This window comes from Varroa destructor, unplaced genomic scaffold (genome assembly GCF_002443255.2).
Source record: "Varroa destructor unplaced genomic scaffold, Vdes_3.0 BEIS01000002.1, whole genome shotgun sequence".
Classification (NCBI taxonomy): domain Eukaryota; kingdom Metazoa; phylum Arthropoda; class Arachnida; order Mesostigmata; family Varroidae; genus Varroa; species Varroa destructor.
Genome location: NW_019211455.1, coordinates 47,993,762 through 48,007,793, shown reverse-complemented (window position 1 = coordinate 48,007,793; position 14,032 = coordinate 47,993,762). Strand labels below are relative to the sequence as shown.

Below are 14,032 nucleotides of genomic sequence, written 5' to 3'. Positions count from 1 at the left end.
TTTGTTAGTATATATTTTAGTGAGCCACCCAGTTTTAAATAGGTTCGTTAAATAGATATGTCTCTTGCTACCGGCTGCAGGAACAATCGGCCCGGAGTCAGCTTCGTATCAGAACGCGCTCGAAATCCGAACAGATACAGTTGTGTACGCAACTACTTACATATGCCAACGATTTATCACTTCGAATCGGTTACCTAGCAGATAAATTTATCTTGCAAAATTACTCTATTTGATGATAACTGGCAAATCATCTCAGAGAAATTGCAGTGATTAGTCATGTATATAATAATTCGCGACTGACTCACGATCAGAGCCAGGAGAGTCGTGGGGAACGGGCGGAACAGAGGGCAAGCGTAGTTGTCGTTACTCCACCTACTTGAAAAGAATTCAGGTCTTAATTTAAGCAAAATGCGGTACATTATTCGATGTCAACTCACAGTTATCACGTTTTGCTAGATGATGTCTTAACTAGGACTGCAAAGTTCATGACCCATTATACTAATTACATGAATTGTAACCCAACGGCATTCAATTGAAGTACTTAGTTAACCTTTGGCCTAACTTCACGCATCATCTATATAACTGCTACTTATGGAACTTGTGCAACAACGGAATATCTGCGGTATATTGAAACGAGCATAACGCTTAATAGAGAAAAAAAATGACATGAGCAAAAACAATTTCCTTATTGTGGAATCTATATAGAGAAGTGTTTATTGTACAGCTTATGGCACCCTTATAACCACTGAATAAAGTGATGACGACGACTGCTATTTGATCAGTGACAGGGGGCACCCGTCGACATGATTATTTTATACGACTTATTCGAGAACCCTGAGACTTGAAGTGAAGACTTGCTTCACTCTAGAAAGTCTGCTATAAAACAAATGACATATGGTCCTCTGATACCACTGATAGCCTTAGACAGGCGATATGATTGTTAACCGCTACAAAGAAAACCTCACTTGAACAAAGTCCATACGCATATCTTATATTATATTCTATTTTATATATTATATTCTTGGTAACAATATTATAAGTCACTTAATAAAGCAAATCGTTATTATTAGTCGATCGAGTCCGTTAGTTCTATCTAGTTCAAAAACGCCACCCTAGTCACCGATACATAACAAAGTTTCTAGTTTAAAAAATCTAGTTTAAAATTGATTTATACAAGATTTTCGTGTAGTAACACGAACCATTTACACATTCAGCTTAGGTAAGACTTCTTGCTTGTAAATAACCTCGCCAAAACAGAAAACTCGAGCTCTTCTAATCCTTCATAGCCCTAAACTTAAACGACTTTCAGATATTACCCGCAGTGTTCACTCAATGCCTTTTCCACAACTTCAGACTCAAGGTCATCTGACCCGAAGATCGAGTCTCGCGAAACAGAACGCACGAGTATTACCGCCATCATAAATGCGCTAATATATCACAATGATAAACAACGTGGATGTTTAAGAATCTTCAAAATCTAGGATATAAGAGGACGTGCACGTTCTGAACGTGGCTACAACTACAATCCGTATTGGTGTCGTTTTCTCCCAACCGACTGTAACTGAGGCTAACGACGTGTTTCAAATTGCGGCTTTTTTTTTTGAAAAAAATGGTAGCCGTACTTCTTTCATTCGTCGCCTTAGCTTTATTAGTAACTAGAGATGCACGCCGCTGTATATGCTCTAAATGTACATAATAATAATAATAAGTTAAGCATTTCGAATGCACTGGCTCCCGCAGGCTTTGTCGGCGGCCCCTCGTTCCTTATCCCTTCGGCCGCTGCCCTTGCCGCTGGCCGCAAAGTTACGCCGCCGGCCAAAGTCTGGCTTCGAACATCAGCGACAATAACACTAGTATAAAAGCAACTGCGAACGACACCGCAGTTGAAGACACACTATCCTCGTTGTCGTTATAGCCATGTTTGTAGTACACTAACCCACTTAAAAGCTTCGATTTTTCCTGGTCGAGCTCGGTATGTATGAAGTGTTTCGTATCCGTGACAGACTAAATGTTTCAGAAGTTCTCCGCTGGGTCGGATGTAGGCGCACGCTCTAGCGCTACCATTCAGCTAACGCTTCACACATACTGTAGCACATTGTAAGCTAGGAACAGATGGTTTCTACAACAAAAACATCCACTTCATTGCGTTCCGAGCTTCTGGCCAGTAGTGTAAGGTGTTTGTCTGGCTGTATTTATCTGCACAAAAATTGTAAAACATCTGCTTTTTCTGTTTAAGGGTCCGTTTTGATTATCTAAAATTCAGCTTATGCTATTGCTGATGTTGTGTTGAGAATTTAGTTGGGCAAAAAATTACACGAGCTTTCTTTGTTAAAGAATGATTACAAACAGAAAGAGTGTCATCACATAATTTACCCCTATTAGTACATTTCCTATGTTCATTTCGATGTTGCGTTTTAATAGGCACTTTTGATGCTGCCACTGCCAGCTAACTCAGTTTCCGTTATCACCTGACTCGATTTCGGAACGCTTCCTCTGTGTCTCTCTACATGATGAACAAATGTAAGGATCCCTGGTGACTTGTAAATCTGGTAACTTGTTTCAGTTAAACTAGTCTCTAGAGGGGCCCAGAGTCGCTTCCCGTCTAGTCGAAATGTGTCAGGTCTCACCTGTTCGGACATAGTCGACATCATGCCAAATAGTTGAAAATATCGGAAGACTAAAATCGTAAGAAAGTGGGGCTATTTGCAGGTAGGCAGGCAGGCAGGCAGGCAGGCAGACTGAAGTCGTTAACTGCACCTCAACTTACCTTTTGTTTGCCTTACTGATGCGGAATGCGGTCACCAAAAAGCATATCACGATTCTCCCAAAAACTGCGCTCCCAAGAAACACATAATTGCGGATACTCTACATTTGTATTGCAGGTAATAGTGCTATACAAAAATTGCATATAACAAATTTGAAAAGTAGAGGGCCAAATGTGAGCAACTCCATATTAGCAATCAATATCATGTTAACTAACTAACGTTATAAGTTAAGAACAACTTGATCTTCTGTGAATCTATCAAAATGATTCTAACTATGCTATGTTCGATATTAAGAATCTAATCAAGTCAACTAGAGTATCTATATTGTGTGAGAAATATCTGCACAAACGTAGAGTTTTTCATTTTTTCGTCGTTATTATAGGAAGTCTCAAGTGATAGCTACAGAACTGGCAAGTTAAGCAAGTTGAATAGTTTCAGATGTACGAGCATCGCCTATTAGCCTGTAAACCACAACTAACGAATTCACGCCGATCTTTCTCACTCGGCCCATATCCCGCGTAGAAAAGACAGCTACTGCGGCCGCTGCTTTTTCTATCAATCATACGGTTGTGTCCTAATATAATAACACAGTAAACTGCGGTATTAGTCATGCTCGCGCTGGAAGCAGTAAAAACAGCCGTCAGGCTGTAGGAAAGGCTTCAGTGACGGCCATGAACGTCAATAGCAGTCGAAATTCCCGCCGCAGGGGTGCTGATATCAAGCTTAGCAGCGATGGCGAACGTCGACACAAGTTCACTGCTTTCTAGCAGAGCAGAAAACCCCCATCTTCTCCTTGTAGCTTTTCCATCGTATTTCATTGCACTTGAAATCCTCGTCGTTCACGTTAATAGCGCGCTAAGGCAGCAGCACTGCCCTAGCCTTATAATTACACTGCACTGCATTCTACCGAAGAGGAAACAATGAGTGTGGATTGACAGGAGGGAAACGAAGATATCACAGTTTGAGCAGATACACGTTCCGTTCGGTCCCTCCTAAACGTTTACTCGCCGTTGGTATCGTCACCGCACAAAATCGACGCGTTCCTAAGAGAATACAAAGGCATCGTTTAAAAACGTGGGGCATTCGTCCGAGGGTCGGAAAGAAGCCAGGGCAATGGAAGGGCTCTTTTTATTGCAATGAAGACAAGATTGGAAGAACAGAAACAGGGCAGAGTTCGGAAGGTTAGACGCAAGAAGGACGACCGTTTATCGTCGTCTACTGTGACATAGTAGCAGGACGTTGCGCCATGACAATGACATCAGAACTCGCAATCTTCAAATGGTATTGTTGTATTCTTCCTTTGAATATTGGAACAAAAAAGTCAGAATGAAAGATACGATGTCTCGCCATATTAAAGGACAGCTGAGTCTCTTCCTGATAATGGCTTTTGCTAAATCAATAGTGTAATCGTTACCTTGTAGTTACATCCTGCTAAATAATAAAAATGAAATTAAATGAAAAAAGAAATACTGTACAGGTTGTTTGCATAAAAGCAGTTGGTGCATTTTTAATTCCATTCTATGTATTGCCATAGTGGAACGCATCTATGAACTAGCCGCTTCCTGGCATTAGGACCCAATATAAATTATCAAAAGAAGCAAAAAAATTATAGCGAAACATTTCTAGCAACTCAAATTTGTTTCAACGACTGAATTCCACAAGGGGGTAGGACCTCATTGACAGGGCCCTCTAATGTGAACATGTCGGGGCCTTGGTTAAGATACGAATTTTATCCATCCAGTTAGGACGAAACGAACCGACCTAACTGTTAACATATATTATACCATTAGGTAGCAATCGGTGTAAATATGTAGATTATAAAAAGCGATCTTGTCATTGCAGTGGCGACCGATCGATTTTCCTGCTCCTATTCAACTATTATTTTATCTCTATTCGCTAAAGATTGGCTCGAGCTACGAGAACAGTGTGACAAGCTATCTAGTTTAACATGCCTATATGGCACGTCTCTGCACAATGAATTCTGTCGGATAACGTAAATTATCAGATCTAAACGAAGTGAATATCCTATCTCTCTTAAAGATACATTCTACCGAAACTGAAATGGTGACAGGAGCAACGAAGACATCATCTCGTTGATGATGGGCATGGCAGCAGAAAGAGAACCCTTTAGGGTACATATTTTGGGGTACTTGATCGGAAGGGTAAACATCCAGCATCCACTGAATGCACGGAACAGGTAGACGCCATGCAGAGCAATATGAACTAGGATTATCAACAAAAGATTACACTGCGCATCTGTTGAACATTATATGTTATCTGTACGTCGTGATGAAAATTAGAAATCAGATGCTCAACTTGCAGCGTATAGGCAATACTAATGGCTGCATGTCGATTTTTTATAACAGAGATCATTTAGCCAGTCACCCGATAACAAGATTAGCTCATGTATATGTGACATTGATGCCCAAAAGGCCCCAGCCCTCCGTAGTAGGTGGCCAAGTGTATACTATGGTTTCAGATGACTCCAATTTCTACTGACAAATAATCAGACAGCTTATAGTGTCTGCGTGCAAATAGGTCTAAACGTTTACCTTCTACCTAAATATATAATCGATTTTCCTTTCGAAATTAGCGTCTCATATACGATCCCTCACAAACCCAATGATTTGAAAAAGGTACGCGAAGTAGCCCCTGATTTATTACTGGTAGGAAAGGGTATTATCACATAATGTTTGTACTACGAGTGCGTAATTTAACAGGTCTAGCCGTTAGCTACCTCGCACAGGCTTTCTGTAAACTTTTTTCTCGGTTCTGACCGGAAAAAGATACATGCTTTCGGTTTTCACCCGCTATCGCTTCGAAAGAAGTTCAACGGGAGCATGGAGGAAGGGCTCAAATAAGTGAACAAATTGAATAGTGTTTGATGCCGCTGTACGTAAAAGTTAGTGAAGAGACGTGGGGATTTGCGTGTTTGCAGCAATACATTACACATTGAAAGCAGAAGAGAAACGGGCATGTTTCGTAAGAATAAACTAAAGGGTGCCGACATCTGTAAACTTGTTTGAAGTAGCCCTATATGCCGTAACTCAAATTCCGAAGTTCTGTGATTCGTACCATCCAACCAATCTAGCACATTTCTGCCTGCGACATTGCCGCTACGGATCGCTTTACGCGGCACGAACCGCATAGTGTGCTTACGCTTGAAGCCTCGTCTAATACCTCGTTTCTAATAACGCTATCTCTAGACCCTTCCTATCATCCACCCTAATTCAATATCCGCGTATTGTGCCAAGAAAGTATCCTCAAACATTTGCAACTTCAGTAAGCAATATAGAACACGTAACCTAGCACTTGTTCGAATCACCATTACGTAATTATAATTTTTTCAACTGAAACTTATCGGGGATTGCAATAGCAACTGTCGTAGTGCCGAGTAGTGAGAAGGCCGTCGCGGCCGGACCACATAAGCTAATCTTTTTGTAATAATATTTTTTATTGAAGGCCATTAATTCTATTTTAAAATTTCTGCAGTTATAAACCCAGGGAACGTTTCTTCTTTTTTATTTTCAAAAAGTACATTGTTGGTCGTATAGCTTTGGTCGATGCATACTGGGGATCTGTTTACATCTTTGGGTATACGTTTATATATTTATGTGGCAGAAAGGTGCCGCTTTCAATTCTGCCTAATTATACTTTATAGATACGAAGTCGCGGGAGTATTATTCAAAGCTCTTTAGCAGAAATGACCTCCATATTAAATGCTTTGTCGAGATTTTATGCAGTATTTTTCTCTTTGTTTACTTCTCTAACAGAGTTGGCGGGGCGGCATAAATCGGTCGTTCTTCGGGCAAACTTCTGTTACCTGCAACAAGGCACAATTAAGTAGAAAATAACGACAGTGATTCTTCCAAAGTCTCATGAGTGTTCCAATATAGAAGTTTGAAAGTGTGTAAATTTCGTCGCGGCGTGACTTATGGTCATTGAACTGTTTGAAGTTATGTGCTAGAGAAATAACAAGTGGAAGAGAGCGCCTAACTTAACTCGAAATGACAGCTCTTTCTGCGCTGGCGAGGGAAGTCGGGGAGCACCAATTGGATGAAGTTGACGTGAGTATATGCTAAAAATTCGAAGTTTATCGACAAGTTAGGAACTCGAGGGGCCGCGGTGAGCTGACGCTTGAGTAGACAGCTTATGTCAGGCTGCGGATGTAGGTGACGTGCGTCTACTTGGATCTTTCATTGGCTTAATAAAAAGTGCATTGATTTCGTCAGGGAAAAGCATGGGTGGTTGCTAGTTTGAGTTAACTGTTTAATGTAACTTAAACTTTAGACGCGGTCCTCTAGACTTAAACTTTAGACGCGGACGGAATTAAGTCGTCGTGGACAATTAGATCACACGTATAATTACTATCGGTAAGGTACGGGAACTTTTCAAGCAGATGATGAATTCCGTCGCGAAAAGCATACGAACCAATTTGGAAGCCAAACCCAAAGTAAGCCAGTGTTGGAAATGATTATCGATCATTTTTGAGCCATATTTGTCACGGATGACCCATTACCCGAAACGCTCGTTCACAAACATACACATATGTATATGTAAATACTTAAAGAGTCAAAAAAGATCTGTGAACTCGTTTGATTAGGTTGGCTAGTTAGATTTGAGTAAGTTACCTTAGCTATAAAACGGTAAGCGAGGTCAAGATTGTTACTACTAAGATATATGAATATATACATTTCATATAAGCTATTACTCATTGTTTGCTTGAGCATAAATTATTGAAGTTGTTATTCAAGATAGGTTCAGATCAATAGTAAATCAATCGTTATCTCGAATAATAATAATAATGTATTTTCGAAGTAAAGCTTCTTGCTCCCAGCGTGTTCACACGAAAATATATATCGTTCGTTATATATGTGATTAATAGTATTCGAAAATGAAATCGTCCTGTTCGTTACGACGGGCTACGAAATTTCGATTTTGCTTTGTTCTCGATAGAAACGCATCCTCGAGCTACGAAAACTACCCGCGAAAGCTGTTCAGCTGGGTGTAGCAGCCACCCGGAGCTCGCTGCTTCCGGCTACGACGTTGTCAATGGCCGATGAAAATGAACGGGTAGTACGTGAGTATACAAAACTGCTATCACAAATGATTGATGAGGTCGGCGGACAAGAACATATCGACTGTCTTTTCGATCAGCTACAGCAGATCATCAATATGGCGTTCATGAACATTTCTTCGGAAGATCGAGAGCAGGTTCGTTTGTCTGACGTAATATTTTGTCTATAGATGTTTTACAGAATAGAAGAAAAATGATTCTATCCTTTGTTGGCTGTCATTGGTAAAGCTCGACAAACGACGTCACATAACCATTGGCCATTAGAGATATCGCTAGAGTCGTAACTAGCTAAGGAAAGGACACAGAGGGATGAAACGAACCGAACGGAATCACGAAATGTTTTGTTTCCGTTTAATAGGTTCCGCGAAGGAAAGCGAGGTCGAAAATTTACCTAATAATTGTTGTATGTACTGAAATATTTGTTCGATTATGTTTTCTTACTAAGGATCAATGTAATATGTCTCGTTGTTGTATTACGTTTTGCGAATCCTCTATAAATGTTGTGAGACTCGGATTTCGATCCCCTTTTTGTAGGTTGCGCAAGCGATCATAGCGTTAACAGAGTCGATGCGTCTCGAAGACGTTGATCGCTTATTAATTCCGTTGATTGAGGAACTATCACAGGACTATTTTCTTAAAAAGTGCCTTTGTGCTCCCCTGCTGCCAACGGCGTTCACTAAAAGCCCTGCCCACCGTCAACGGGTTCATCGCATCTTCATTGAGCTGTGCTCAGATACAGCTGATGTTGTTGTACAGGCGGCTTCAACCGTTCTGCCTCAGATGATTGAGTAGGTATCGAACCATTCGAGAAACCCTGTCATTTAAGATATTATAGGATTACGTTTGTCGACTCCCAGACTAAGATCGATAAGACAGATGTAAGGCCTAAACGATCATCGTTCCTATCTATTTTTAATTTAAGTAGCTGTCAGCTGTTAAGCAGCTTCCCCTTAATAAACCTATTGCCTATCAAGCAGCGGGCTTAATTTGAATTGAATACTCGGTTGGTAGTTCGGCTGAATAAACATGATACCTAGCACATAACTCATTCCTAGCCATTCATTGGCTTAGCTTCAGGCGGCAATTTGCTAGGAGATATATTGAAATAGATAGCGTGCCAAGTAATTTGCTTACGTGGGTGTCGTTATAACGGATGAGGTGTCTTCTTGGGCCACAGACACCCCATTGTGGGTGATATTTAAATAGATTATTTTTTCGAAAGCAATGACAGCGTCTAAAGTTTCGCCTTTCATGCTTCTTACATAGATTCATTGATATCAATGTTTTTTTCCGAAACTTTAGAATAGTCGAGACAGTCGAGCAGGACTTGCAGGACGCTGTCAAAAGGCTTGTCATTGACGCTTCGATACCGAGCACCCGAATGAATGCTGTAATTGCGGTTGTTGAACTGTTAGGCAAAGTATCACTGGACCGTAAGGAGCAGCTTATTCAAAATGTTCTTCGGAGCGTTGTCCACGATAAAGCAGACGAGGTAATTATACATTGCACTTACTTCGTTCGTTCAATTCATTACCAGAGATACGAACAGAATATAGAGTAGGGTGCGGTGCAGGTTTATGCCACCAAGCTTCCACCGTTTATCATAGCGATCTTGGACTTACACACGACAGTATGTCCTATAGCCGGTACAATATTCACCCTATCCCCTATATTCGTGTCCTTAGGTGAGGGTGTTGCTAGCAGCTAAAATGACTCGAATTCAAGTGAACGTCGGCTATCCGTTGATGAAAAGCTTAGTGAAGTTCGTCGCCGGACACCTCGAGAAGGGCGGGACCATGGTTAAGTAAGGCAGATTTTGAGATTAACAGGAAACCTTTGATGATTTTACGGCAAGCTGACATAATCACAATACAAATAAAAAAAAAAAGAAAAAAAAAGTCGAAAAAAATATACGATGATTAAGGAAGTCGCTTGACGTTTATAAGTAGCTTTAGAGGGATCTTTCTGCCAAACTCGATATCATATACATAAATGTGTTCGGTAGTTACATGGAATTTTGTATAGTAAACTTTTGTCTGTGATAACCGTTTTGTACGCTACACCATAGTAGGGTACGATGCTAGTTATGCATAGCTACAGCAAAAAAAAATAAAAAAACTTTGGAAACATAATAAAAATTACAGTTACAATACAGTTATTACGTTCAAAATAAGCACATCGTCTAACGCATGAATCTGTTGGGGCTGTGTTGTATTCACTTAACTGTTCGAGTCCAATAAGCCAGAGTTAACTTCTAGTAACTACTAAACACGATAAACTTACCGTCGTAAAGGCAGCTAGGCGAAGCCTACGAGCCTTGTGCATTTTGGTCGGTATCTATTTGTCGAAATAGAATGATTTCAAAGCTCGCTTTCTTTGTGTCGTGCTTTTATGTTTTTACCGTTGAATAGAGTGAAGGCTATAGAAAACTTTCCGGACTTCCTTCGGGGATTTCCTAGCAGCGAAATCCCAGGTCTTGTTGTTCGTTTCTCTAATATCAAAGAATTAGCCCAGTGTGGTGACCGACCCGAAAAAACAGAAAGCGTACGAGTGGCGTTGGCAACCGCGCTAACCCATTTGGCTAACATAATTCGTACGTAAGTTTTCGTATTTTCATGAAGGCTTAGATCATCATTATCATCATTGTTATTTTAAGTTAACTGGCCAAATTTTAATAATAATAATTATTAACTGAGATCTCGATCGGATAGGGAAATTATTGCACGATATCATACGAGCTCTAAAATGGCAAATAACGAGTGTAACACTAACAGGGTGCGGTTCTGGCAGGATCAAATGCTGCGCAGCGTCCACTATAGATGAACCCTATTATCAGCTATTAGTTTTGTCTACTTAGACAAAATTCACTTTAGTCAATGACGGCTTAAGGATCCTAAGTGGGTTTGTACCTCAACGAACGTTGCCTGATTTGCGATGTGGAAACAAAACAAGCACTAATTCCTTAAATTTAGGTTCTGGACCGTATTCTAATTGGCTCGTTTTGATACAGCTGCCGAACTATATCAGTCAGAGTACGTGCCTGTGATTGAAGAGCTGATGTCGGATGATAGTGCGAAAGTCCGAGAGGCTTTAGTATCAAACATCAGGCCGGTAGTTGCGCTTATTGGCCAGGAGAGATTCGTATCAACGTTCCAGGTAAATAACGGATATTACAATTTACTAATTATGAAAACGTTTCTTATTCCTATGTAGCCCTTAACGAGGAACTGGGTATTTTTCTTTCGATTAAACAAGGAAAAAGCTTGTATTAACAAACACTGTGGAAACAAGCTAGAGAAATCGTATCGTTGAGCTTTGTTTTGCTGACACTGCTATTTAAACGCACTATTTAAACGTCGAAAAAGAAATTTATAAACCAAGCAAAACAGGCGAAATATATATTTTTCTTCTATTACCATAGATAGAGTAAAAAGATGCAATTCACTTTGGACCTATTTAATGCCGACCATTGCAGGACGTCGTTGTTGAAATGGCAAGTCACTCGAATTGGCGAGTACGTCAGTCTGTGCTAAACGCCATATCTGTCATGAGTTTCCCATCGGAGGTGGTCGGGAATCTCGTTTCGGCAATGCTAAAGGATGAGGTAAGACTAAAAACCATAGTAGTATTACAATTTGTTTATGGACGATTGTGTCTAAAGGCGTTTGCCATTCGGACGCGAGACAACGAGGTAATAACCTTAATTTATTAATATATTATACTACAGCAAAATGTTCGAATTTTGTCTATCTATTTTATCGTCTTTCTTGGAGTTCATTTCATGAACGCTTTCGAGCGCGAAAAATGGGGGGCGTGCTAGGGACTGTCTGGAATTGTACAACGGTGAAATAGTCGCTTACTGTTCCAGTCTTCCGGGGTCCCTAAAGCATGAAATATCTTCGAACGTGATCGAATAGGTCAATGAGGACCTATTCGAATAAGATCGCGAGGTGCGAACGAACTTCAATGAAATAAATTCGAAATGAAAAGTCTTTTTTTTTGTATAATTTTAATTTTGTATATAGTTAGTTTGCTCTTTTATTATTTTCATATACTTTATTATTACGGTAAATTCACAGGCGACGTTCTATATGGCATTCCCAAACAAATTCAGAGTTGATCTGTTCATCTGGCCTTTACCGATCATTACACATTGTGCGTGCGTCTTTGTATCGATACCTTTTTAGTGTTTTGAGCTGCGTTCGGCAGCTGCCTCGCAAATAAGAGACATTATCTGTAAATACCCACAAAGCTATATGGTCGACAGGCTTCTTCGGCTTTTAGTCGACATGGCAAATGCTAAAGACAAATTCACTCTAAGGGTAACATCACTCAAAGCGCTGGACTGTTCAATGGCCGTTTTACCGCAACGTTTTATAGATGAGTAAGTAGACGATAATGTAAATAATAATATGAGTTGCAGAACTTTTTGTTTCGTTGACAGCAGTGATTTTTCTGTGTCACGCGGTAATATCTCGACTGTTTTAGAAATACACGTACATTTCATTGTCAAGGGTTGACCTTTGTGCACCCCTCTATTTCATAATGAGTAAAATGTACGTTTCGAATAACTTAAACCGTTTTGTTGATTTTTGATTTCTTATATTTCAACTGTATTGCTGAGTTTAGATATCTATAGCGTAACGTATCAATTAGGTTTTGATCAGTGTCGTTACCACCCAGCTCATATACGTTGTGTCCTACCCATATCGGGGAATCTTGAAGGACCGTTTATGGACTTCTCAAGCGTCTTGGACGGGACAAAGTTGCCAATGTTCGCTTAAACGCTGCGAAATGTATGGCAACTATTCTTCTTCTGCCGCGTCCGGCAGAAGATCAAGCGGTGCTAATGATAGCAGGACAGAATGAGGAAACAAGACGAGCGGCACTATTAGAGCACTTAAAGAGGCTCGCAAAAGATAAAGATTTCGACGTGAAACGGACAGCGAGCAAGAAACTTGGATGTCAGTGAAGTATTCAATTGTTCTCGCTTTCTTAACATTGGAATATTAGATCGATCTATTTAAAACAGTATAGGGTTAAAAATAACGCGACGGCTTCTCCTAGCCAATCAATCTATGGTTCTGTCAAGATAATCTTAGCAATCGAAAATTCCCTGTCTAGTTCCACTATTGTTAAAAAACGCAACTCATCGAAAAGCAAAAGAATGATTTCGGACGAATTGCTGATAATTTCTTGCATGCATGAACTAATAAACTTAATCATCATCTAACACCTGAAGTAGTAGCACTTCTGTCTGTTACAACGTATATTCTGCTCTACCCGAATGATCATTTTCTTGGCTTTGGTGTCGTCTTCATAGAGGTTCTAATTTACCGTCAAGTCTCCAATTCATTGATTACATTGTAGCCCACGCTATCAGTGTTGGAACGTTTTCGGATTCCACAGTATTACGGTACAAACGTATGTATCTCCTCCTTGTTATTTAATTCTGAAATAGGGGTCAGTGTCATGGTTCATCTGAAAACATTGCATATCGCTACTACACGACGGATAACCTTCAAGCGGACAAACTCAAAAACCTCAGTATGTCGTTTTGGTGCCTCAAAAAGAACTCAAAAAAACATTCATGTATCTAGGTAAAATCAGGAATCTTGACTCGATAAGAGGACATAAAAATAAAATGGCAATGGGTTATATTAACGCTGTTGGTTCAACTTCCGTATTCGATTGGGCAAGAAGTATAGGTTCTTTAGTAATCTTAGTGTTATTAGGTATCATCTTATTAGTAGTTTGGACGGCTACTCTTTGCGTATGAAAGCCTAAACATCTAGATCTAAAAACTAACATATTCCTTTCGCCACAAGGACACTTCTAACTGAACTAGATGTTGTCCTTTCGATGGTCCGGTAGCAATGTAACTGCCTACACAAATCTCGAGTATACGAATGAGGGCTTTCGCATTCCGTAGAGGTATAGTCATGTCACGGTAGTACGACTGTCGAAACGACATAATCAGTAATAACTGTATTGTGTTTGTTTCAGTTATGCAAGGGCACACAATGATGGCAAACTCTCTTGCTATGTCCGAGATGATGGTCTTCAGCGAATCCTTTGAAGTGACCAGGTACGGTTAACGCTAATGAACCACCACGTTGTTCGAAATATGCGTCGTATTTTTTGCATGAAAGCTATCGAATCGACCCCTTTATAAAATTATATATTATAT

The 14,032-nt window shown here is 40.1% G+C and overlaps 1 protein-coding gene across 2 annotated transcripts in view; it reads left to right on the top strand.

Annotated features, from left to right (window-relative positions):
* Positions 1–14,032, top strand: part of LOC111243973 (uncharacterized) — a 74,447-nt gene that overhangs the window by 55,291 nt on the left and 5,124 nt on the right. For both annotated transcript variants that reach the window (XM_086978937.1, XM_086978938.1), the window contains 11 exons: positions 6,539–6,832; positions 7,722–7,979; positions 8,377–8,630; positions 9,145–9,334; positions 9,528–9,646; positions 10,254–10,435; positions 10,853–10,998; positions 11,318–11,446; positions 12,030–12,226; positions 12,568–12,806; positions 13,849–13,930. In XM_086978937.1, the coding sequence (XP_086835063.1) occupies positions 6,773–6,832; positions 7,722–7,979; positions 8,377–8,630; positions 9,145–9,334; positions 9,528–9,646; positions 10,254–10,435; positions 10,853–10,998; positions 11,318–11,446; positions 12,030–12,226; positions 12,568–12,806; positions 13,849–13,930 (1,856 nt within the window). In that variant the 5' untranslated portion in view covers positions 6,539–6,772. The remainder of the gene's footprint in view (positions 1–6,538; positions 6,833–7,721; positions 7,980–8,376; positions 8,631–9,144; positions 9,335–9,527; positions 9,647–10,253; positions 10,436–10,852; positions 10,999–11,317; positions 11,447–12,029; positions 12,227–12,567; positions 12,807–13,848; positions 13,931–14,032) is intronic.